This window comes from Lepus europaeus, chromosome 2, assembly GCF_033115175.1.
Source record: "Lepus europaeus isolate LE1 chromosome 2, mLepTim1.pri, whole genome shotgun sequence".
NCBI lineage: Eukaryota > Metazoa > Chordata > Mammalia > Lagomorpha > Leporidae > Lepus > Lepus europaeus.
In genome coordinates this window covers 130112456-130135209 of record NC_084828.1, presented here as the reverse complement: position 1 = coordinate 130135209, position 22754 = coordinate 130112456, and the positions used below count along the sequence as shown (strand labels likewise).

Here is a 22754-nt window from a genome sequence, read left to right as displayed (position 1 = left end):
CTCACATGGGAGTACTTGAGTTCAGTAACAGTCTCTGACACCTGGCTCCAGATGCCTGCTAACGCAGACCCTTGGAGACAGCAGTGATGCTCAAATAATTGGATTCCTGGCACCCATGTGGGATACCTGATTTGAGTTCCAGGTTCTTCTCTGTGGACGGGGATGGTTATGGGCATTGGCGGCCAGGGGACTGAGGGTGAATCAGCAAATGAGAGCTATCTCTCTGTCTTTCAAATAATTCATCATTTAAAAAAATTTAATAAAAAGAATTTATTTGATAAATCTTCTCTGTAGCAATGAACTTCTGTGTAGATTGCAATGAGAACATGTATTTGAAATGTTTGGTTATGTTGAATAGAAGTTAAATTATACTGTAGCATCGTGTATCCTCTAGCACAAATGTGAGAATTAAGTACTTGCTAAATATTTTTTGAGCCAGTTGTTGGCAAGTGGAATTTGAGGTGCTTAGCGATACTCCAGCAAAAGAAGAAACATTTTCAAGTGTCTTTTTAGTTCCAATAGAGAGCCCTTTGCTCAGAAAATCAACGAACTCATTATATTTTCTAAAAATTTGCAGTGGAATTTTCTTGGAATTACTGATATAATGTGTGTAGAGGAACATCATTTTGTGACCTCTTCTGCATTGTGAGACTAACATGGCCTTGAGCCATTCCGTTATACAGTTTAGTTAGTGAGTAATTAAACGGCCCTAGTTATGGAGTCTGGTTGAGTTAAGCTCTCTTTTTGTGACAGATGGGTGGAATCAGTGAAGAAAATTACAGTGTAGCTTACAACTAGGATCTATTTAGAGATTAATAGATGGTGCCCTCTTACACAACAACTTAGTTACCTGTTGGCTTTTTTTTTTTTTTAAACTTTACATGGCTTAGACACTAAAAAATCATAAATCTGCCATCCATGGGAAAGCATTTGAATATATAAAGTATTTAAAAAGACATACCTGGGGGTATCTTCACAGAGCCTCAGCTGGCCTAGCTCACAGTCTTCAGAAAGGCATGAGCTGTTTGGTTAGCCGCAGCAGGAGCAGTAGCAGGCCCATTGCAGAGTTGCTGGCTATACTAAAAATTTCCTTTCCTTTTTGTGTGGTTTTAAAAGGTTGCATGTTGACGTAGATGAAACCGTGGCTTGCAAGTAGTTGAGCTGTATGAAAGTTCTCCTCCAGAAGTTTTTTGTTTGTTTCATTTTTTTAAAAAAAATTCATCTATACTTTCCTAAGAAATGCAGATTTTTCAGTATTTTTTTTTTATAGAAAAGATTTTATTTGTTCATTGTAGTACCCACCCCCCTTTCCCCTGCCACTTCTTTTTTTTTTTTTTAAACTTCTCTAAATATGCTCTGTGTCATACTGATTTCAAAGAATTTTCAACATTCATCTCTGAAAGGGAGCATGAGTTAAAGATATAAGGTGTTTAAGTAAATATTGCTTTAGTGTACACAGTGACACTAGCATTTCAAAGTTATAAAGAAATGGTACTGTTGTAGTTTGAGTCCCTGGTGAGATGTCTATTAATAAACAGACAAACAAACAAAGCCCCCAAAAGATGGGACTGAATAGAGTCTGGGAGAATAGATTTTATTTATTTTTGCTTTTTTGCTCTTTGTAGAAGAATTTGGAAGTAGAAATATGAGAGGAACAGCATTATGCAGAGAAACAATTACTGTTCACATCTTTGGTACAGATGTTTTAAAAATTTTCTATGCCTATGTACACACACTTCAAAATATTAGGATAGTGTGCTTATTGTTTTTATTGACAGTGCATTGTTTTTTCATTCAAGAATACGCTGTATCTGTTTTTGCAAGTTATGAGTCTAGATCTGCTGTCAGTATTTGACTCAAACAGCTTAGTGGACTGGGTCAGGTATTTAATCAGAAATAGATTATATGTAAAGGAACCCTACAGTGTGCAGTTACATTGTTCGCTTGAATGTCCATCCTGCACTGTGGGTGAGCAAATGGTTGCTGAATATCTGAAGGAGCCTCGCGTGGTGGGGACTGAACAGAAGTCTGGCTCTGCAGGAGCCACCTTTGCCCCACTGATAAGCTCGTATTTCCTTTATCAGACCAGCTTCTACAGAAAAAATGAACTTGTTAAATCCGCTTATCTAAAGTTGGTTTGTATGGGCACAGCCACTGCCCGGCTACATGGGGCCTGTTTTCTTCTAATGCTTTATGGCTTTGGAGGGGCTCTCGTCTTGTTTTCTCCTAATAGTTGTCAGCTTTCCAGATAATAAGAAAAAAGTCAGAATCTAAATGGTCTCCAGACTCTTAAGATGAATCCCTGCGTATTAGCTTTTGAAAAGAAAGATCTCTCAGAAGACTAAGGAAGGCTGAGGGAATTTTTAAAAACTAAATGTAAGGAGGCTGAGGTTGATATGGCCCCTTGTTTCAGATACTCTGACATTCTCCAAAGTTCATATAATGATTATTGTCAATTTATATGTAAATATTTACTTACATATGTGTATATGTAGTCACTCATAAAATTCCACAGTTACTTTAAATGTTTCTCAAACTTCCTATTTGATTTTTTGATTAAGAATGCTTTGTATCATAATGATGAGAGGAAATGATGCATATTTTAAGGTTTTTGTGCTTGTTGGGAAGAACACACCTGTAAGAAAGACATTTGTAGTCTGTTAAGGGTGAAGTTCTGGTTAGAGTTTACATTCACGGGGTAGAGAAGGGAGAGAGAACTTGACTTGAATTGGCTATAAATGAGTGGCGAGTGGTTTCAATGTGGTTGAAGAAAAGCTGGGATAAAAGAGGTTTGCTAGGTTTTTTTTTTTTTTGGTAGGCACATTTATATGTTAACATTCCTGGTTTACTTTAGGTTATTGACAAAATTGAAAAGTACAAGTTTCTATTTTTAAAACTCTGTGAAGACCTAGTTTCTGTGTCTGGGTTGGCAAATGTGAATGTACTTGTGTGCCCTAGTTCTGAGTGTGGAGTTTCTTTCTTGGACTACTGAGGATGAATCTCTCTCTCTCTCTCTCTCTTTTTTTAAAGATTTATTTGAAAGATAGAGTTACAGAGAGAGGTAGAGACAGAGAGGTCTTCCATCCGCTGGTTCGCTCCGTAGATGGCCACAATGGCTGGAGCTGCACTGATCCGAAGCCAGGATCAGGAGCTTCTTCCGGGTCTCCCACGTGGGTCTAGGGGTCCAAGGACCTGGGCCATCTTCTGCTATCGCAGGCCATAGCAGAGAGCTGGGTCAGAAGTGGAGCAGCTGGGACTAGAACCTGTGCCCGTATGGGATGCCAGCACTGCTAGTGGCGGCTTTAACCTGCTGGCGCCACAGCACCGGCCACAGGGATGAATCTCTTAAAATGCATTATATTTTTCCTTTTCACAGTGAGCTTAGACAACCTGGCATTGTGTGGTGGTTTATGCACAATGGAAATACAACTTTTTCCTTGCTACCTCTGGTAATTTAATTTTTTCTTACATGAGTTGCATTTCAATTTTCAGAAGCCATTTCTGTTTGTCTGTTTCACAGAGGACAAATGGTTTTCAGAGTGTATTTTGTTACTGTTTCGGGAAGTGCATGTCATCACTAACCCCCTATTTCAGAAACGCAAGTTGCAAGAAGCGCGCTAAGGTTGTGTTTCCCATACCTTGTCATGGGAATGCTTGTTAAGTAAGAAATGATCTTGTTACCGATTTGCTTATTAATGATCTGAAATATTAATAAGCTGTGCAGGTTCTAGCCACGAATTCAGAGAAAAATTCTGAATACTGGCACAAAGAAACCAGGCAGCATGATACGTTTTTAAGCTTTTTATTCAGTGAGAGAAGTGCATAGGAGAGTGAGGGCTCTATCTAAAAGAGAGGGAAATCTGGATTCATACCGAGCACCAGGAGCCAGCCACGTGGAGGAGCATGCAGGGCAGGAAGCCCTGAAGGCGCGGGCAACAAAGGTCCATAATGGCCAACAAGGGCCAAGGGGGCCATGCCCACCGTGTTTCAGACCTTTAATCCACTTCGAAAGGGGCGTGGTTAATTAGTCTGATTGGCAGGTGAGCGCACAGGTGTGGTCAGGAAGGGCCATGAGCTCACACAGGAGGCATGGTGAAGGCGTGGCCTTCCAGCTCACAAGCCTAATTAATTTTATCCTATATGCCTGCCTACATCAATCTCTTAGTTCCTTGATGGGTATTTGGTGTATATAAAATGAGTATTAAAGCTAAGTTTTCCCACAGGTTTTTAGTTGAGAAAGGAAGTTTTTTATAAGATTTATGTATGTATGTATGTATGTATTTGGGTGGGGTGACAGAGAAAGGGAGAGAGACCCTCCATCTGCTCTTTTCTCCCCACATGGCCACAACAGCCAGATCTGGGCAAGCCTGAGCCAGGGCCCAGAAACTCTGTCTGAGTCTCCCACTTAGGTGACTGGGGCTCAAGCACTTGGACCATCTTCTGCCACCTTTCCTGGTGCTTTAGCAAGGAGCTGGATGGGAAGTGGAACTCATGGGAGTAGAATCAACACTATGATATGGGATGCTGGCATCACAAGTAGAGGCTTAGCCCACTGAACCACAATGCTGGCCCCGGAAAGTGTTTCTATGGACTACTCTCCTACCCACATAAATCAAGGTTTTGATTTTATTGAACAAAACAAAAGCATTTGCTTGTACTGTTTTCTGTAAAAAAAAAAAAAAAAAGGTTTGCCTTTTAAGCATAGCCTAGAAACCCTTTGGAATAAGGAAGGCAGAGAAAGTTGAATGTCAGAGGTAGGTTACCAAAAAGGCAAAAACCAGGCCATCAGTTTGAGAACTTGTTGTCTTTGAAGGAAAAACAAAACAAAATAGAAAAACCCAGGGTAAGTATCTGAGTAGTTAAATGTATGTTGGGATGCCCACAGTCTCATATTGGAGTATGTGAGCCTGAGTCATGTCTCTTGTTCCAATTCCAGCTTCCAGGAGGCAGCAGTGATGGTTCAGGTAATTGAATCCCCATCTCTGATGTGAGAGATCTGGATTGAGTTTCCATTTCCCGGGCATCTCCGGAGCAAACCAGCACATGGGAACTCTCTCTTCCTGCAGCTCTCTCTCTGCCTCTGAAATAAACAATAAAAACAACAAACCCATTAGCTATGGGAGATTCCACCCTTTTCAGAAGGGCACAGCGTTATACAGTTGGACTTCACAGTCCCAGCTCTTAGTCTTTTTACAACACAAGTGTTGGACAGGGACAGTGGTTACAAAGGAGCAGGTCAGTCTCCTCCTCCCCATTTAATATTTGTCATCATTTGGTTTTGAGTGCCTCTTGGCAACGTACCATTGTTCACATCTTTCTCTTTCTCATGGGATTTGCAAACATAGAATATTTGCAACTAAAAATAGTTAATGTCTTGAAGATTTTTGTGATCAATCATTTTAACAGTTTGGGTGTCTTCCAGTTAGCCCTCTCTCTGGAGCCAATGTGCTTTAGGTTTGCATTAAATTTTTTTTTAAAAAAATTTGTTTACTTGAAAGAGAGGGAAAGAATAAGAGAATGAGATAAAGAGAGAAAGAGAAATCGATCCACTGGTTCACTCCTGAAATGTCAGGGCTGGGCCAGGCTGAACTGGGAGCCAGAAACTTAATCCACATGGTTATGTTTGGCAGGGACCCAAGTTCTTGAGCCATTATTGCTGTCTCCCAGGGTGTGCATTAGCAGGAAGCTGGAAGTGGGAATGGGTTCTAGACTGGAACCCAGGCATTCTGATGTGGGATGTGGGTATTGCAACCAACAGCATAACTGCTGTGCCCGAGGCATAACCAGAAGTTTTCATTTTGAAAGTTTATTAAAGCACCTCTCCATTTCCCACCTGGATTAGTCCAAAGACATTTTACTTACTCTGGTTGAGGTTGGCAACTTTAAATTGTGGAATGACCCTTGGGATTAGGCAGAGTAATTTGATTGATTGATTGATTGCCTTTCAAATAACTAAATAAAATTTTACAGAGTTACAGTGAGAGAGGGAGAGACAGTGAGATCTTCCATTTGCTCATTCACTCCTCAAATGGCTGCAACTGCCAGGTTGGGCCAGGCGGAAGCCAGCAGCCTGGAACTGCACCGCAGTCTTCCATGTGGGTTGCAGGGGCTCCAAGCACTCAGGCCATCCTTGGTTGCTTTCTCAGGCACGTTAGCAGGTTGCTGGATCAGAGGTGGAGCAACCAGGACATGAAGGGGTGTTCATATGGGATGCTGCTCTTGTAGCTGGTGGCTTAACCTGCCGCTGGCCCCTGGCAGAGCAGTTTTAAAGTGAGATATATACATGCAGGCTCCAAGATGTGGCTGTTTCTGTATTTGACGTCTGCATCAGTTTCACCTTCCCAATACATAGCCAGTGAAAATTTGGAGATGACTTACAGGCAGAGGTTTTGGTTGCACAGCCTGGGAAGGTGACAGGGGCGTGTTTCCCTGTCATTTGAATGTCTGCCTTTGCACTGATTTCACATTGCTGTTGGGTCAGTGTACATTTCATGTGACGTTTCTGCTGGGCAGTGTGACTGCTGCTGGACCCATGTTATAAAACAGTGTGTGGTGGGGGAAATCCGCAAGAAAGAGCTTTGAAAGGTCATCAGGCTTCTCCTCAAGTCACCCAAGCTCATGCCCTTTCTTTCCTCTTTGAGGGGTTGTGGTCCATTTCTTCGGAAGCTGGGCTTAACCCGTTTTCAGAGCAGAGAATGAATTTGACAAACTGGGGTTAGTTTTCCAGGAGTGTGTCCTTTGGAGAGGTTCTCCCTCTCTGCCAATGAAACTCTTGTGTTTTTGATGAAGTATTGATGGAAAATTCTAACAGGAAATATTTATTGATTACAGACTGCCTCATGAGCTCCAATCCTAGAGAACAGTTTTGTTGCTTAAGAAAGCACTTAGAGAAATGACCGCAGTGGTTTTAGATGGGAGGCGCTGATGAGCTAGCATTGCCTAGGAAAGGGTGGGGTGCTGGGAACCACTGCAGGGGAAAATGACAGTGCTGTGCTAGGGTTGGAAGGAGAACAAACAGACGACTTAGTCCTGGGAAGGGAGATCTGAGCAGTCAGGTTTGGCCGGTAGACAGGTGACTTGGGTTTATTGGCTTATGATAAGGTTTTTTAGTGCACTCTCTTTGATAGACTATAGAATGATTTTTTGGGGGAAGGATTTTTTTTTTCTTCTGTATTTGAAAGAGTGACACAGAGATAAAGAGAGAGAAGGACCTTCCATCTGTTGATTCACTACCTCGATGGAAACAATGGCCAGGGCTGGGTCAGGCCAAAGCAAAGAGCTTGGAGCTTCTTCTAGGTCTCCCACTTGAGTGGTGGGGACCCAAGCCATTAACAGGGAGCTGGATCAGAAGTGGAGGAGCTGGGACACAAACCAGCGCCTATACGGGATGCCAGTGTCACAAGAGTTGGATTTACCTGCTAAGCCATAGTGCCAGCTCTTAGACTTTTTTAAAGAAAAGATTTACTTATTTATTTGAAAGGCAGAGTTAGCGAGCGAGCAAGCTTCTTTCTGTTGGTTCACTCCCCAAGTGGCCACTGTGACCAAGGCTAGAGCAGGCTGAAGCCAGGAACCTGGAATTCCATACAGGCATCCCAAGTGGCTGGCAAGGACCCAAGCACTTGGGCTATTTTTAACTGCTTTTCCCAGGCATGTTAGCAGGGAGCTGAATTAGAAGTGGAGCAGCTGGGACTTGAACTGGTGCTCATACAGGATTCTGGTATCACAGGCAGTAGCTAAACTGCTGCACCACAACAGAGGCCTCTAGACTGATTTTTTAAATTCCTCTTCATTTGGGTATTAAATATTCCTCAGGACTTGATCATTTATTAACCAGGACATTTGGAATGTACTTTGTGAACAGTTAAGGAGCTCTTGTTTTGAATAGCATGTGTGAAACTTCTGTTTTCTTATTAAAAATAGCATTTCTTGGGGGCCAACGTTGTGGCATAGTAGGTTAGGTCACCTCCTGTGACTCCGGCATTCCATTTGGGCACCAGAGTCTTGGATGTTCCACTTCTGATCCAGCTCCCTGCTAATGCGCCTGGGAAAAGCAATGGAAGATGAACATTGGGAGACCCAGAAAAAGCTCCTGACTTCAGCCTGGCCCAGCTCTGGCCATTGTAGCCATTTGGGGAGTGAACCAGCAGATTGCAAATTTCTCTCCGTGTCTCTCCCTCTCTCTCTGTAACTGACTTCCAAATAAATAAATAAATCTTAAAAAAATCTTTTTCCGTCTCGTGCTCACTCTGTAAATGTGACTTTAAATAAATCTACAAAACGGGGAAAAAATAGTATTTCTCTTTATTTTCATCTAACCATTTATATTGGCCAGATTAGAAAGGATGCCTGGTCATGGCGTGCTTTTCTTAGCAAGGAAGTGATTAGAGGAGTTGAAACAGACTTTCACTTTGCAAACACAATCAGGATTGAGGTCTCACTTTTGTTAGAATATACAAACAGCTCGTGTTCCTCTAGAAAGCTAATGGTTTACAATAGAACGTTAAGTAATTAATAGCTTGAGGAAAGCTGCATGTCAACTCTAGAGACAGTTTTGGCTTAGAATTTATTCTAAATCATGAGATGTTGTGTGGAGTTAGTTGAGGAGAGTCCCCTTCTCTTGATGTCCTTCATGTCGGGAAATGGGGTGATGGGAAAGTCAGCCCCGAGGACGTGGCCGTGTGCTTTGTGGCGAGGTTTAGCAGGTCATCGAGTGGTGGGGCTTGTGGGAGAGAAGGGAAGTAGCACAGCTGTGGGCTTCCCCCACCTTACTGGTGTGTGGGTTCTGGCTGGTGACACCTGGGGGCTGATAATAGGACACCAGGCTTACCCCTGCTCTAAAGCCAAGCGTTGCAGCTCCTGCAGAGTGCTTGAGATAGGTTGGGTAGCGGGGTGAGGTGGCTTGGAGGGAGATCTTAACTCTGATTGTGACCTCAAGAGATGCCATAGGTTACACAGTGAGCGTCTTCAAAAAATAAAGCTCATGAGTTTTCATCAGTGCAAAAACTCATGATGCATTTTGTAGTCATCGAGATGGGTGTAGTTTTGTAACATCCTGTCGATGGTCATTTGGGATATCAATGGGAATAATGTCTCCTATTTCCTATAAATTATGAAATTGCTTTGGGGAATACCTTATTTTGTACAGTAACTCCTTTTCTTGATAGCTCATAAATATCATTTGAAATGTGTATCTACTGCAGATGAATTAATACAACATTTAATCTTTTTTATACAAACAGTGCCATGACATGCTTGCCGATTTTGAGAAGTGGCACCTGGGAGAAGGAAACGCTACCTTTTGTTTTAAGCGTTTCCTCTTGGAGGATGTTGTGTCGAGAAATGGTCATCCGCACGCCACTGTGTTTTGCAGAGAATAAGTGACCAGAAGGAAGCGGTGGCTTTGACTGTTCTTTCCCAAGCCAGACGACAAACCCTCACAGTGCAGCTCGCCCAGAAGAAATGCCAAGCCATTTGGGGCCAGTAACCCTCTAGTGCTGTAATTTGTGTGATAGTTTCTCTCGAGTAACTGACTTTGTGTTTGTATTTATAGCTACTCTCCCCCTTTTCTCCGGCCTTAAGGGATACAGCTGGCAGCAGTAGAGTTCAGGACAGAATGCGGAACTAGTGGCAGACACGTGACTGATATGCAGGAGAAACAGAGCGGAGTGGGAGGGTGTTCTCTTGAGCATCTCTGCTTCTCTTTCAGATGAGTCCAAATGACGGCTTTCTCGTTTGTACTTGCTTTCCTCCCCTACGACCCCCAAGTACTTGCACCGCTAACACTGAGCTTATATGGTCACGCCTTCTCATCTGACAATCTGAGTGTCTGCTGAAGAGGCTGGTGCATGTGCCCGGCTTTGTAAGAGGACTGGGTTTGGACCCTTCCTTGCCTCTGCCTTCCACGGTGTCAGCGTCAGCGTACAGGTCGGACATCCCAGGCCCTCTGTTGTGGGAGCCATATCAGGCAAGCTTTTCTAGACTTGACAGCTTCATGTATACCTTCCAGAGAATTTGCCTACTAACTCAGGTCTTGCTCTCATGGGGCCAAACTGGATCACATTCCACCACCTGTGGCCAGTGGACTCCCACCTGCTGATCAGCTTGAGCCAGTTCTATGGCCTGCCACTGACATGGGGTCAGGGTCAGGGCCAGCTGTGTGATAGCTGCATGGCTGAGAACAAGTTCTGGGGAAAAGGATCGAGGCCAGCGAGATAACCGACAGATGAGCACCACTGATGATGGTTTGTAAAAGACCACTGCATGGCTCACCTACCTGTGTGGGTAGATTATGTAGTCTTTTAACATGATCATTTTTAAATGTTAGCTATTTCTTGATGCTTCTTGACCCTAATATTCCTTTTATAAAAAAAAAATGTCAGAACATTTTTATACAGGTGGTTGAACCAATTGTATATAGAAATGGAATCGCCATTCTTTTAAAGAAAACATAAGAATTCTTACTGGAGGGAGGTTTTCCATCCTAATCACGAGCCACTTTTGAACACCTTTCTACTACATTTGTGCCTCCCAGATACTGAAGAGCAGCTGTTAGCATATCATAGGCTAGCCACAGATGTGTGTCCTTTTAATTACTGGCTCAGCAATTTAAAAACTTCATGATTTAATATTTTTTGGAAAAGCGAAGTAGCAGTTGGCTGGGGCTAAGGGCTGACTGGCTTCTGTTGGTGAGGCACAAGCTCTCAATTCACCATCATCCTCTGCTTTCTCCGTTTCTTTCACCTGCACTGGTACTGGTGTTTGAGAAGTTTGTGGGTCGATCTGCTGCTGCCAGTGTTCTGCCACTGTGTTTTTAGTTGTTGCTCCAGACCTGAAAGTTCTAATGTGTAGCAAGTGTTACTTCACAGTATCTTTATCTGCACTGCATGTGGCTTCCTGGAAGATCTTGCTTTCACATTGCTAGTTGGCTTGAGCCTAGCACATGCACATGATATGGCTTGGTGCTATTGTTTTCTCTTTTTAACTTTCATTTTCTATTATAGCCAGTAGGGGGCATTTAAAACCCTGGTATTTGCTGTGTCCTGGCCAATGTGAATTATGAAGAATTAACGCAGCCAAAATTGTGTGCAAATGTACAGAGCTAAAGAAAGATAGCAAGCCTACCTTACCACATGCATTTATCATAGCTCAGTGGTTTTGTTGCTTTTCTGAGGGGCTGTTTGACTCACAGTTGGGAGCAGAGAGCTGTTAGGAGGATGGAGAAGAGATAAGGGTGAATAAGGGTGAAAACCCTCCTAGCTCTTCTTCAATGAGTAGGGTGTGTTTTCTGAATTTTTCCTAAACATAAGATCCTAGAGCATATAAAATACTCCTTTGAAAAGTCAGTGGCAAATAGACTTTTTGAATTCTCTATGCAAATTTCCTGCCTCCCAATAGCATGTGCAGTATAGCTTAGGAAGGGAACCACCCATGTCTTCACTCCTCACATGATGATTATTAAGGAAAAGATCAGCAGCTTAAACAATTTATTGGTGCAAACACAGTAACACATGAAATAGCTGCAAACATTATTTATGAAAAGTGCTTAAAGAACATTGGAAAGACTGGCTGAGGTTTTCTAGCTGGTTAATAGCAGACAAAGAACTTTTTTTTTATAACTCACAAGCCAGCATCCATATCCCATATCTCTACACATTAAATTCATCCTTGTCCAGAAAATGTGACTTGTGAATTTTTTGTTTGGATGTAATTTTTTGCACTCATTGCACATTATTTCTTTTTTAAAAGATACATTCATTTATTTGAAAGGCAAAGAGAATGAATGAATGAATGAATGAACCAAGTACTTGGATCATTATCTGCTGCCTTCCCAGGAGTGTAAACAGGAAACTTGCCTGGCGGCAGAGCAGCCTGGACTCGAATGTTACTCTGATACAGGGGTTAAGCATCACAGGGAACGGCTTCATCCGCTGGCACAACACAATGCCAGCCCCTTTTCTCCTACCATTGAATGGGGGACATTATTGGTGACATAAGCCAATATCTAGGTTTTTTTGCAGTAGAGTCCCCTTTAAAATATTCTAACACCATCATCTGGTTATTCATTTGTATTGTTTGAAATGAAGTGTAGAAAAATTAAAAAATTTCTTACATCAGAATCCCAGGTTCATCAAGTGGTATGATACATCTTTGTGGATAGCATATTTAATGTGTATCTAATATCCTCAACATGCTGTAGGAAAAGAAATTACATTCTTATGGCCAAAGTACATAAATCTGTCTTTCTTTGAAATGCCATGAGATAAATCAGTATAGGTTTCTAAAGGTGATTTTCTAAGTGCTTATCCTGCTTCTTCAAATCAGAGAAAACTTGACTTTTTCGTGACATTCAGGCCTGTGGTCCATTATGAAACCATACCTGCTTTTAAGTTGATCTTTAAGCATCCTGCTGAAAACAAATCATGTAACCTACTAACATAATCCCTGCATTGAGAGAAAAAAAGATGTGCAGGTAAGTTGTCTTCGATCGCGTCCTGTTTTCTTTATTTACTATTTAAAGTTCTACACGGCTGACCAGACTGGTGATCATAAATTTGAAACTGATGCTTTGTTGAAATAGGGTTGAATAACTGTATGTCTAAAATTTTTTGCTTTTTACTGATTGGGAAAAAGAGAGGGCAGTCGAAGGAACGAAACCTGCTGATGTTACAAACAAGTGTGGAAACTTACATTGGGATCTTATTATTGTAGGAAATTGGATGCTAATGCTGGAGATGCCGTTATTTTGGGCGTGTTTCCTTTTTTATTCCTCTTGCATAACTGCAGATGACAGCGTGCATACATGGACTTTGTAGGTGGGAGTCACAAAGTGTCTGTGCTTTCCTGTACTGCGGTTCCCCTCTTGGTTTTGGAGGTGTCTAGGTCACTCTGAACATTGAATGAGATGTGCAGTTTCTTACATAAGATTTCTCTAAATGGCTGGCATAGAAAGAAATAAATAATGGGGTCCAGGCACACATTTGCGGCAGACAGGAGCAGAGTGAATTCTTTCACGTAGAGCAGGGTCTCTTTCGACTGGCAGCTGTAATGAGTTTCCGTCTGACTCTTGGTGTAGGAGATTCTGGTGATGTGGTAAGGTACGAAACAGACAAAGAAGACAAACACGATGCTGAAGATGTTGCGGCTAGATTTCTTTTTGACCGAGATGGAATTCTTTCTGGATTTCAGGTGGGACTTAAAGATTTTCCTGGTGATAGCAGTGTAGAAAATGATTAACAAAAGGAACACAAGCCAGAAAATGCCCACAAAGATGTAGTTGGACGCCTTGTGCCACTGGCGGCCCAGTTCGTTTTTAAGTTCCATGCATTTTATCTGCGTCACGTCCCTAACTTTCTGGTTGGTGAGGATGACATTGGGAACCGCGAGGAGGAGCATGAGCAGCCAGACCACCAGCGAGACGAGTTTGCTGTAGTTCACAGACTGGATGAAGGACGTGGAAAGGGGCTTCACGATCTTGAAATACCGGTCAAAGCTGATGAGCCCGAAGAACACGATGCTCACATACATGTTCACGTAGAAGAGCACCGCGGAGACCCTGCACACGAACACCGTCAGCTGCCAGGGCCCCAGGCCCGAGTCGGCAAGGATCTTGAAGGGGAAAGTCAGACCCATCAGAAAGTCGGCCACGACGATGTTCTTGAGATAGATGATGAAACTCTTGGAGCTGGGCACGTAGAAGAACACCCATGCGGACACGCCGTTGAGGAGGATCCCCGCCACGAAGACCAGGCAGTACAGCACCGGGATGATGTGCTGGGTGATGAGGGTGTTCTTGGTGCAGACTTCCGCTGGAGGCTCCGTGGTGGTTGAGTTGAGCATTCTGTACCCCGTGAAGCCAAAGGCTGGAAAGAAACGTGAGCTCGTCACTCAGCACGTTGACCACTGGCCACTCATTTGCTGAGTGACAAATATAGTCAAACGCTCCAAGTTCTAGAAAATACCTTTTGACTCTGTTTAAAATTAGGTACCTCTGCTGCTTTTGCTGCTTTTCTTTCTGTTTTGGGGATGAAAAGGGAAGAGTGGAACAAGCAGGTGGCAGTAAGATTAGAGAAGAGCAGGGTGAGAACTTTTCGGTAATATGGAGACCATCATTTCCCTAAAAATGGTCATGGTTCCCTGTAAGACTCCACAGCTCTCGGAAATACTCATCTACATGAGCTCTTAAAGGCAGTGATTATTGAAGCTGAGTTATCTTTTATTCTATTCAGAGCTACTTTAATTTTTTTTTGGCCTATGTTGTCCGCCCCCCCCCCAAGAGATACATTTTGCTGGACTCATAACATGGATTCTAAATATTTACATAGTATTAAAGAGGTGTGGATTCAAACTTCACTTCTTAAAAGCCTATCACACTCATACTGTGGGTGTAAGGTATTATCGGACAAGCACACACATCTGGTGGCTTTGTATGGAGTTATGGACAATTTTTTATAACCAAGCTTTTCTTTTTTTCTGCTAAAAAACTGATGAATTATCTGTATAATTTGGAGAACAAACACAAATAAAAAAATGATAAAAATGCTATAAAATTGGGGGAAATGTATCTCAAAGTACAGACCAGCTCCGCACTGCTAGTGTAGTAGCCATTGAGCATTTGAAACGTGGCCAGTCCAGATGGAGCTGTACCACAAATGTGGAATGTGCACTGATTTTGCATACAAAGCATGAAAAAATATGAAATATCTCAGGATCTTAAGTGATGTTGAAATAAATTACTACAAATATTCTACTAAATGAAATATATTCTTGATCTTATGTTCTGTCAGTTTTGCTTCTTAAAATGTAACCAGGAGTCGGTGCTGTTGCATAGCAGGTAAAGCCGCCATCCCATATGGGTTCCGGTTTGAGTCTTGGCTGTTCCACTTCCTACCCAGCTCTCTGCTATGGCCTGGGAAATCAGTGGAAGATGGCTCAAGTACTTGGGTCCCTGCACCTGCATGGGAGACCCGGAAGAAGCTCCTGGCTCCTGACTGGCACAGCTCTGGCCATTTCGGCCAGCTGGGGAGTGAACCAGCAGATGGAAGACCTCTCTCTGTCTCTCTTTCTCTCTGCCTCTCCTTCTCTCTATCGAACTCTGACTTTCAAGTAAAATAAATAATTTTTTTAAAAAGAATGTAATCACCGGAAAATGCAAAATCATGTACTTGGCTCACAGTGTGTGTTTTCCTTGGACCTTGTATCGTGACGGAATTCTGAATAATCTTTGTGAATGTCAGAAGTATGGATTTAGGGTAGGGAGAGGGTTAGAATTAATTCAAAATGTAACTCTATGCATCAAAGCAAATGTTCACTTCCCTTCTTATATGTAGAATATCAATTACATGCATAAAACACATTGGTCGTGTGTCCTGGTCCTCAAGGTAAAGTCCTCACACTTTAATACCGAACTGCCCCATGGCCTGTCGGTCTGACCCTTGCTTCTGCCATCCCCAGCAGTGGGTTTCTGCGGTCCTGGATCCTTCTGCCTCCTTTCAGGCTCCAGGATTTCTCTGCCCTGGACCTCTGCACAGGCCTTGTTTGTTTCTTCTATAGGCTCTCTCAGAGGAGGGACACCATGTTGTTTCTTACCACTGTATTCCCAGCATACTATTTGGACATTAAATGGATAAACTATTTGTGAGATAAATGAATTTGCAACTGGAAATTGAGGACATAAATTCCTGCTCTTAGGATATTTGCATCATGTCTGGGGTTGTGGGAATGAAACATTATATAGGACGATGGGTTCTTTTCAGGGAAAGTATCTTGTTTGTATTTCTAGTGCTTTCTACCCAGAGAGTGATAACCTGTGTCAATAAAACTAAGCAAGTATGTGAAAGGGGAATTTGGAAGTGTGGGAGATGAGCTTCAGCCATATTCCACATCAGAAAGCATATCCATGCCCACTTGTGTGCAACCTCCCACATAGGAATTATCTTCTATGTGTTTTCCTTTCATGTGTGACTTATGGAAAAATTAACAATATTTGGAGCCACTCGATTTTGCCAATCTGTGGACTTCCTATATATAACACCTGCAGGTTTTTTTTTTTTTTTTAATTTTATATTTTAAACCCGAGTCAATCCCACAAATACTGAGCACCTACTGATGAGTACTGCCCTGCTCATACAGGGGGCTAGGTCCCTAGCACTGAGACGCCAACTAAGACCTGGGAACACACAGCACTACGCAGAGAAAAAGCCACAAGTTCTTCCACAAGACCGCTCATCAGCACCTACACCCTCTTTTTCCCACTCGCTTCTGTATGCATGGCCCTGGGCACAATGGGTTTGCCTCTCTGAAAGGTCTTCCATGTATGGACTGTCTGCATGTGAGCCTTTTCCATATCTCAGATGACAAGTGAGGGGAAGTACGTCTTCCATTTTTAACTGCCACTGTGACAGCCCATGACCAGTAAATAGCTTGTCTTGTCCCCTGAAGCTTAGATGCATTTTTGTCTCAATGCCACTCTTGCAGGGCCTGAGAGAATGCCTAGTGCTCTGAGCTCCCAGGTCTTACTTGGCGTCTCAGTGCTAGGGACATGGCTCCCTGTATGAGCGGGGCAGTACTCATCGGTAGGTGCTCGGTATTTGTGGGATTGACTCAGGTTTAAAATATAAAATAAAAAAAACCCTGTAGGTGTTAAATACAAGAAATACTATATAATGTAGTAATTATAGAGTGAAACAGTGAAGAATGTCCCAGAAGAGATTTAATGGGAGCCACATTCCTTTCCTTTTAGAAATGTTATAGAAGCCACCATATATAGATGTAGAGAATTTCCCAGATTTAATTTCCCAGAAATGATTTAAGGAGACACAATTCCTGTCCTTATAGAAGCCTTATGACATTGTTTCCTCAGAATCTTGGGGCTGACGTAGTTTGGGGCTGCAGTGTGTTTGTGGTCAGATCCGTGGGTCCAAAAGTCTGCCCTCAGATTCCTCGATGTGCTGAGAGTCTGTGCATCTGTGCCCTTGCACAAGGACCTCTCAGCCCCCCTCAGTCCCCACAGCAGATTGGAAGGGGCTCACGGACCCAGCTGAAGCCCCTAAAGCTGCGTGTCTTCAGAAGGAGAGGGGACGGTCACACACTCTGGGCTTGCTTGGGTCTTTCCCCTACTTTCCTGCTGTTTTGGTAGTTTTGAAGCAAGTACAGGCAAGAGTCCCTGTTTTTCCTTGAAAGCATTTGAGGTTAGCTGGAAGGGAGAATAAGCTACCTGTCCCTTGCTACCTGTGCCCCTGTCTTTGATATAGGCTCAGACGAGGGCAGATTACTTTATCTTTAAGGAATACCCTAAATGAGTAACAAGCTCAAAGTGCATTTCAAGCCGGTCTTACTAGTAATTTGTAAGCTCTTGAATAGTTTGAGTTCAGGTGCCTGAGTGTGGCAGTCTTTTCTACAGGATACATTAGTCCAGTGATAAATTGAGAGATGTATGTCAAAGGAGCTGTTGTGTGTAAGGCACCTGTGGCAAGGGAGCCCCATTAGATATTGAGACCAAAAGGCAGCAATGTGTATTGGACCAAAAACAGGACAAGATAGTTAAAAAAAGACACATTATCATTTCGACCTTGTAATACTGCCCCATCTCCTTGTCTTGAGTAGGGAGATGATTTTGTGTTCTGATAAAGAGATGTATTGGAAATTCACATTAGTTCAGAAATGGAGGAAACAGTTACATCCTGATATTGATTTTATGCAGTTGTACAAAAGTGAATAAGAACTAAATGCAGCCAAAAGTAAACAAAGAATCTCTTGGGTGTGGCCCAAAAGCCTCTCTTGCTTTGCCCAGACTCTCATTCGGTTGATTCACTATTTCATACTAATTTCCCCCAGCCCGTTAATGTCGAGAGACAGGTATTGGAAAAAAAAAAAAAAAAACAGACACAAAAGATTACTGGAGGATGGTCAGATGAATACCTGGGCAAGTGGCATTCTGGTGCGCCAGTGTGTGGAGGTGTCCAATTTTGTGGGTCCTGCCGTGGTCATTCTGTCTGATACTGTCACTGAGTCTCTCTAGCAAAAGTGCCCACTGTATTAACCTTGAGTGTCAATAATGCTGCTTGAATTCTTGCGATTATATTTAAGAACAACTCTTATATATGTGACTAAACATTTTAAAAAGCGATGCTTCATAGTATGGGTCTTTAACATCTCTCAGGTTGAACTCCTCTTTGTTTCACAAATTCAGATAAACTAGACTAAAAGGAATGCTCCTAGTGCTGTAACTTAGGTCTGCTATCACTTTGGAGTCTTTGGTAACAGGATTAAAGAACATGGCAGAACTGTAGCCAAAAGATAGGTGTTAAAGTAGAATGGAAACATGTAGATTGCGTTCTCTCGTTTGTTCATTTAATTTTTGTTTTTGTTTTTGCACAGCTAGACAGAGTTCAATCTGACAGTGGGTGCACTTGTACTTCTTTCGGTGCACTGCCAAGGGATTGTGTGCGTCATTATGAGTCTTCAGATTGCACAGTGCGTGGGACACTCCTTTTGCACCAAATTTAATTGACACAGGCCTATGTGAAGCAATGCTTGCTCATACCGGAAACACATTTATCTTCATAAAAATATGATTAGTCAACTCTTGAGTTCATTATTCATCTGTGTGGTGTTACCCGGTGACCCATTTTTCTCTTATACATGGGCCACCTGCTACCATCCTAATTTTGTGCATAATCCTATTTTCCCTGAAGAGGAGGAATTATTCTTTTAGTATTTTGATGAAATTAACAAATCTCTAGATAGTGCTTGAGGTTTTTTCCAATTACCTTTTAAGATTTTTTTTGTGTGTGAAGTGAGGTTTGCCTTCAGTGAAGTAATTTAGCCCAGGGAATTCTTGTCATCTTGACGTGGCTGGAGTGTGTCTTCACAAAGCATCCTGTATTGCAGGAGAAAATGAAGAATTAATTAAATGAGCACCAGACCCGTTTATTAGAGGAGTACGGCCTTGTTGTACTGAGCATGTACAACGGTGAGGTGTCTCACCGGGTGCCTTTATTGTTGCTTTACCATGCCTGTTCCTGGCTGTCAATATTGGTGATGACGCTGGCGCCGTGGCTCACTTGGCTAATCCTCTGCCTGTGGCCCCAGCACCCCAGGTTCTAGTTCCAGTTGGGGTGCCGGATTTTGTCCCAGTTGCTCCTCTTCCAGTCCAGCTCTCTGCTGTGGCCCAGGAAGGCAGTGGAAGATGGACCAAGTGCTTGGGCCCTGCACCCACATGGGAGACCAGGAGGAAGCACCTGGCTCCTGGGTTCGGATCAGTGCAGCGTGCCGGCCCTAGTGGCCATATGGGGGGTGAACCAATGGAAGGAAGACCTTTCTGTCTCTCTCACTAACTCTGCCTGTTCAAAAAAAAAAAAAAAATATTGATGATGATTGATTTGGTTGAAAACTCTAGTGGGAATCTTAGAAACCCTTTGCTTGACAGTTAGTGGTTTATATTTTTCCCCTATGAGAAGGGTTATTCTAATCAGGTAAATTACTGAATTGAAGAGTTTGTCATTTTAGACAAATCATAGGTCTAATACAGGCATTTAATTTTTTTTTTTTTGCTTTTGCTCTGTTGGCATTTTGGGCCAGGTAATCATTTGGGGCTGTTTGGGACCTCTTTCTGCATTTTGGTATGTTTAACAGCTTTCTAGACTTCTCTTATCAGTGGCACCATCCTCCCAAACTGTGAAAACTCAGACATATTTCCAGATAATGCCAGATGTCTCTGGGGGCCATAATTGCCCTCAGTTGAAAGCTGCTGGTCTGATGAGACTGATGGGTGGACTTGGCACTGATAACCCCTGAAAGCCCTATTCAGCCCATCTGATAGGAAGAGGGGATGGGTGGCCTAATAGTGGTCGGATTTGGCTCTGCTATGGTTTAGGCCATCACCTTTGTGAATTCTTTAAACCACTGCTTCTGAAACTTTAATGTCCATGCATATCGGCCCAGGATCTTGCTAAAATGGACTGAGATTCCCAAGATCTGGAGTTTGGCATGGTGATGCTCTTGGTCCAAAAACCACCCTGTGAGTAGCAGGTGTTTTTCAGATGATGAGGAGGGTGGAAACCTTTCTTTGCTGTAGCTGGGACTCTAGACATGAGAGAGCCAGCTGCTGGGTAGCACTGAAGTCTAGACTCTTTCCCTGGGTTTATTCATGAGAGAGTTTATCAGAATCATCCCAACCTTGCATTCTTTTGGGAATGTAAATAGATATTTTAGAAAAACCTCCCTGAGACAAGTAATATAAATCACGTTTACCTAGAATGTTACTAAAAGGTCAGGCTATATTCTTTAGAATCACAATTCTGAGGTTCAGTTCTCTGTAGAGTGATACCATGATGGCCCAGGCAGTCCTAAGCATGTACTGGGCAGGATGGGTGGACTCCAGCTGTAGAACATTGCTTACTCTGGGGGCGGGAAATTGGAGCAAGGGCTGGGGCAAGATGGTCGAACTAGCTGTGTCTGATAGTTTCTTCATTAAATTCTGAAGCAAATAAACCTAATATTATATATTTATTAACACTGATAATTGTTGCAGTTGTGTTACCAACATTATTTTCTATACTTTTGTATATTTCAAATATTTTCTAATTAGGGATGAAAAGGTACCTGAAAAATGGATTGATTTAAGATCATGTTTTTATCAGCACCTGCCTCTGGGGAGCATTTGTCTTCCTGTTCTCTGTTTCTCAGAAAGGAACAGTCCTGGTATTTCCTCTTTTTCTCTTCCAGTCCAGACATCGAAGGCTTTAACCCAGGGTGCCCCAGGCCTTTTTGTATGAGATAAATATTTATTATCTAGGTGATTCTTTCATTAATAGAAAACACTATAGAGTGTGTAATCATTGTGTATCTTAGATTTCATAAGGTCCTTTGCTGACTGCCACTTTTATCTCCCTTGGCCTAATGTGTTATGTGTAACTTTTGTGTGTATGCCAATATGAAGGAACTTGAAAAAGTTCATGGCAAATGCATATTTTTGTTGGCAAATCAAATTTTCAAATAAAAATTTGGCATTAAGATACTTAAATTCTATTTTCTCACCTTTTTTTTTTTTTTGAGTTATACTTTATCTGGTAATCTACATGATGATCAAGGGATTTACATGTGGTCTGCTACTTGGTCTTGCAGTTACCATACTTTCCATTATTGAATAATTGATACTGTTTTAGGTGTAAACATATTCTCTATCATTTAATAGTACTATTTAATTCTAAGTTTGTTATCAGTCTCCTAGTCTTTTTCACGCTGTGGCAGGCTGGATACCTTACAGCTTTTTGCACCCTGACATTGGTTCTTGCCTCTGCCCCAACTTTGTGACGTTTTAGGGGTAGGTCCTCTGCCTCTGAGTCAGATCTATCTAGGCCAGTGGCACTACAGAGCAGGCAGGTGGATTTCACAGCTGTTACTGTTCATTCTTGGTCACTAACCACATTCCCCTTGTGGTTATCTGAAAATATTTCCCTAGTGGGCTTCCTGTCAGACTCTCACAGTGGCTGCCTCACCCCCTTTTCTGCTCTCCGCACCTGTCTGTGACCTCTGCTGTCTCTAGGCCCTCTCCACAAGGAAGAGTGGGCCCCCTCACCTAACTCTGTCAAGAACGAATCATGTTAGACACACTTCTCAGAAGCCACCGGGGAGGGACCGGGTCTCTGAGTCCTTTCTGGTTGTCCTGTTCCCTGAGCTCTCCGCAGCATTAGGTATGACTGATTGTCCCTTGTTGAAGCCTCCCGTTCCTGAGGTACACTGTATGTGGTCCTCGGCTCCTCTGTAGGGCCACGCCTTTTTCCTTTGCCAAGACTTGTGCTCTTTTGCTCACTAAATCCCTGAGAACTTGTTCGCCAGGCACCATGGGAATGTAGTAGCCACGGGGAATGCTCAGGAAGTTTCCAGTCTAGGGGAGGCTGAATAGAGCGGTACTTCAGGTGTGGCAAGGGCCATCACTGAAGAAGGGAGCAGGGTGAGCGTCTGTCCAGCTTCAGGGATGGTGGTGTCAGGGAGACATGCCTGGGTTATGTGATAATGAAGTTTGGCAAGCCAGGTCAAGAAGGGAGGGAATTTTGGGTGGGGGGAACTATAGGAACAGATGGCAAATCACAAGGGACCGTAGCGCATGGGGGAAATGGATCAGCGACACCCTCGGGTGATGGGACAAAGCCTTGCCAATGACTTCATTAGCATCACTGCCATTTTACAGATTTGGAGACTAATGCTTAAAATGAAGTCCCTCATGAAAGGCGAATAGGGCAGCTAACGCGTGGCCTGATGGGATTCAGTCTTGGATCTGATTGGCTCCAAGCTGGTGCTTTGACTTGTTTCAGTGAGGCACAAAGCATGCACACTGGCCCTTCTGCGTTTAGCCGCTGTTTTGTTGCAGGGAAGGTGTGCACCGTATTTGGATCTGAGTTTTATGGTTCTTTCAGGCAAAGGGTGGATGGCTTCCATTTCTCCAATTATCCTCTAGGTTCTGTAGTGTAGAGAAGAACCCCCTTTTCTTTTGCTGCTTTCTACAAGTATTTTAAAAAATGTGTTTGGCTGGCGCCGCGGCTCACTAGGCTAATCCTCCGTCTTGCGGTGCCGGCACACCGGGTTCTAGTCCCAGTCGGGGCACCGATCCTGTCCCGGTTGCCCTTCTTCCAGGCCAGCTCTCTGCTGTGGCCAGGGAGTGCAGTGGAGGATGGCCCAAGTGCTTGGGCCCTGCACCCCATGGGAGACCAGGAGAAGCACCTGGCTCCTGCCATCGGATCAGCGCGGTGTGCCGG

The 22754-nt window shown here is 43.1% G+C and overlaps 2 protein-coding genes across 4 annotated transcripts in view; one reads left to right on the top strand and one right to left on the bottom strand.

The window, feature by feature from the left end:
• MED12L (mediator complex subunit 12L) overlaps nucleotides 1-22754 on the top strand; it is a 347645-nt gene that overhangs the window by 117675 nt on the left and 207216 nt on the right. The window lies entirely within an intron of this gene.
• P2RY14 (purinergic receptor P2Y14) lies at nucleotides 12602-13836 on the bottom strand. Its single transcript, XM_062213081.1, has one exon. It carries the CDS (start codon nucleotides 13834-13836, stop codon nucleotides 12820-12822), a length of 1017 nt encoding a protein of 338 aa, XP_062069065.1. The 3' UTR covers nucleotides 12602-12819.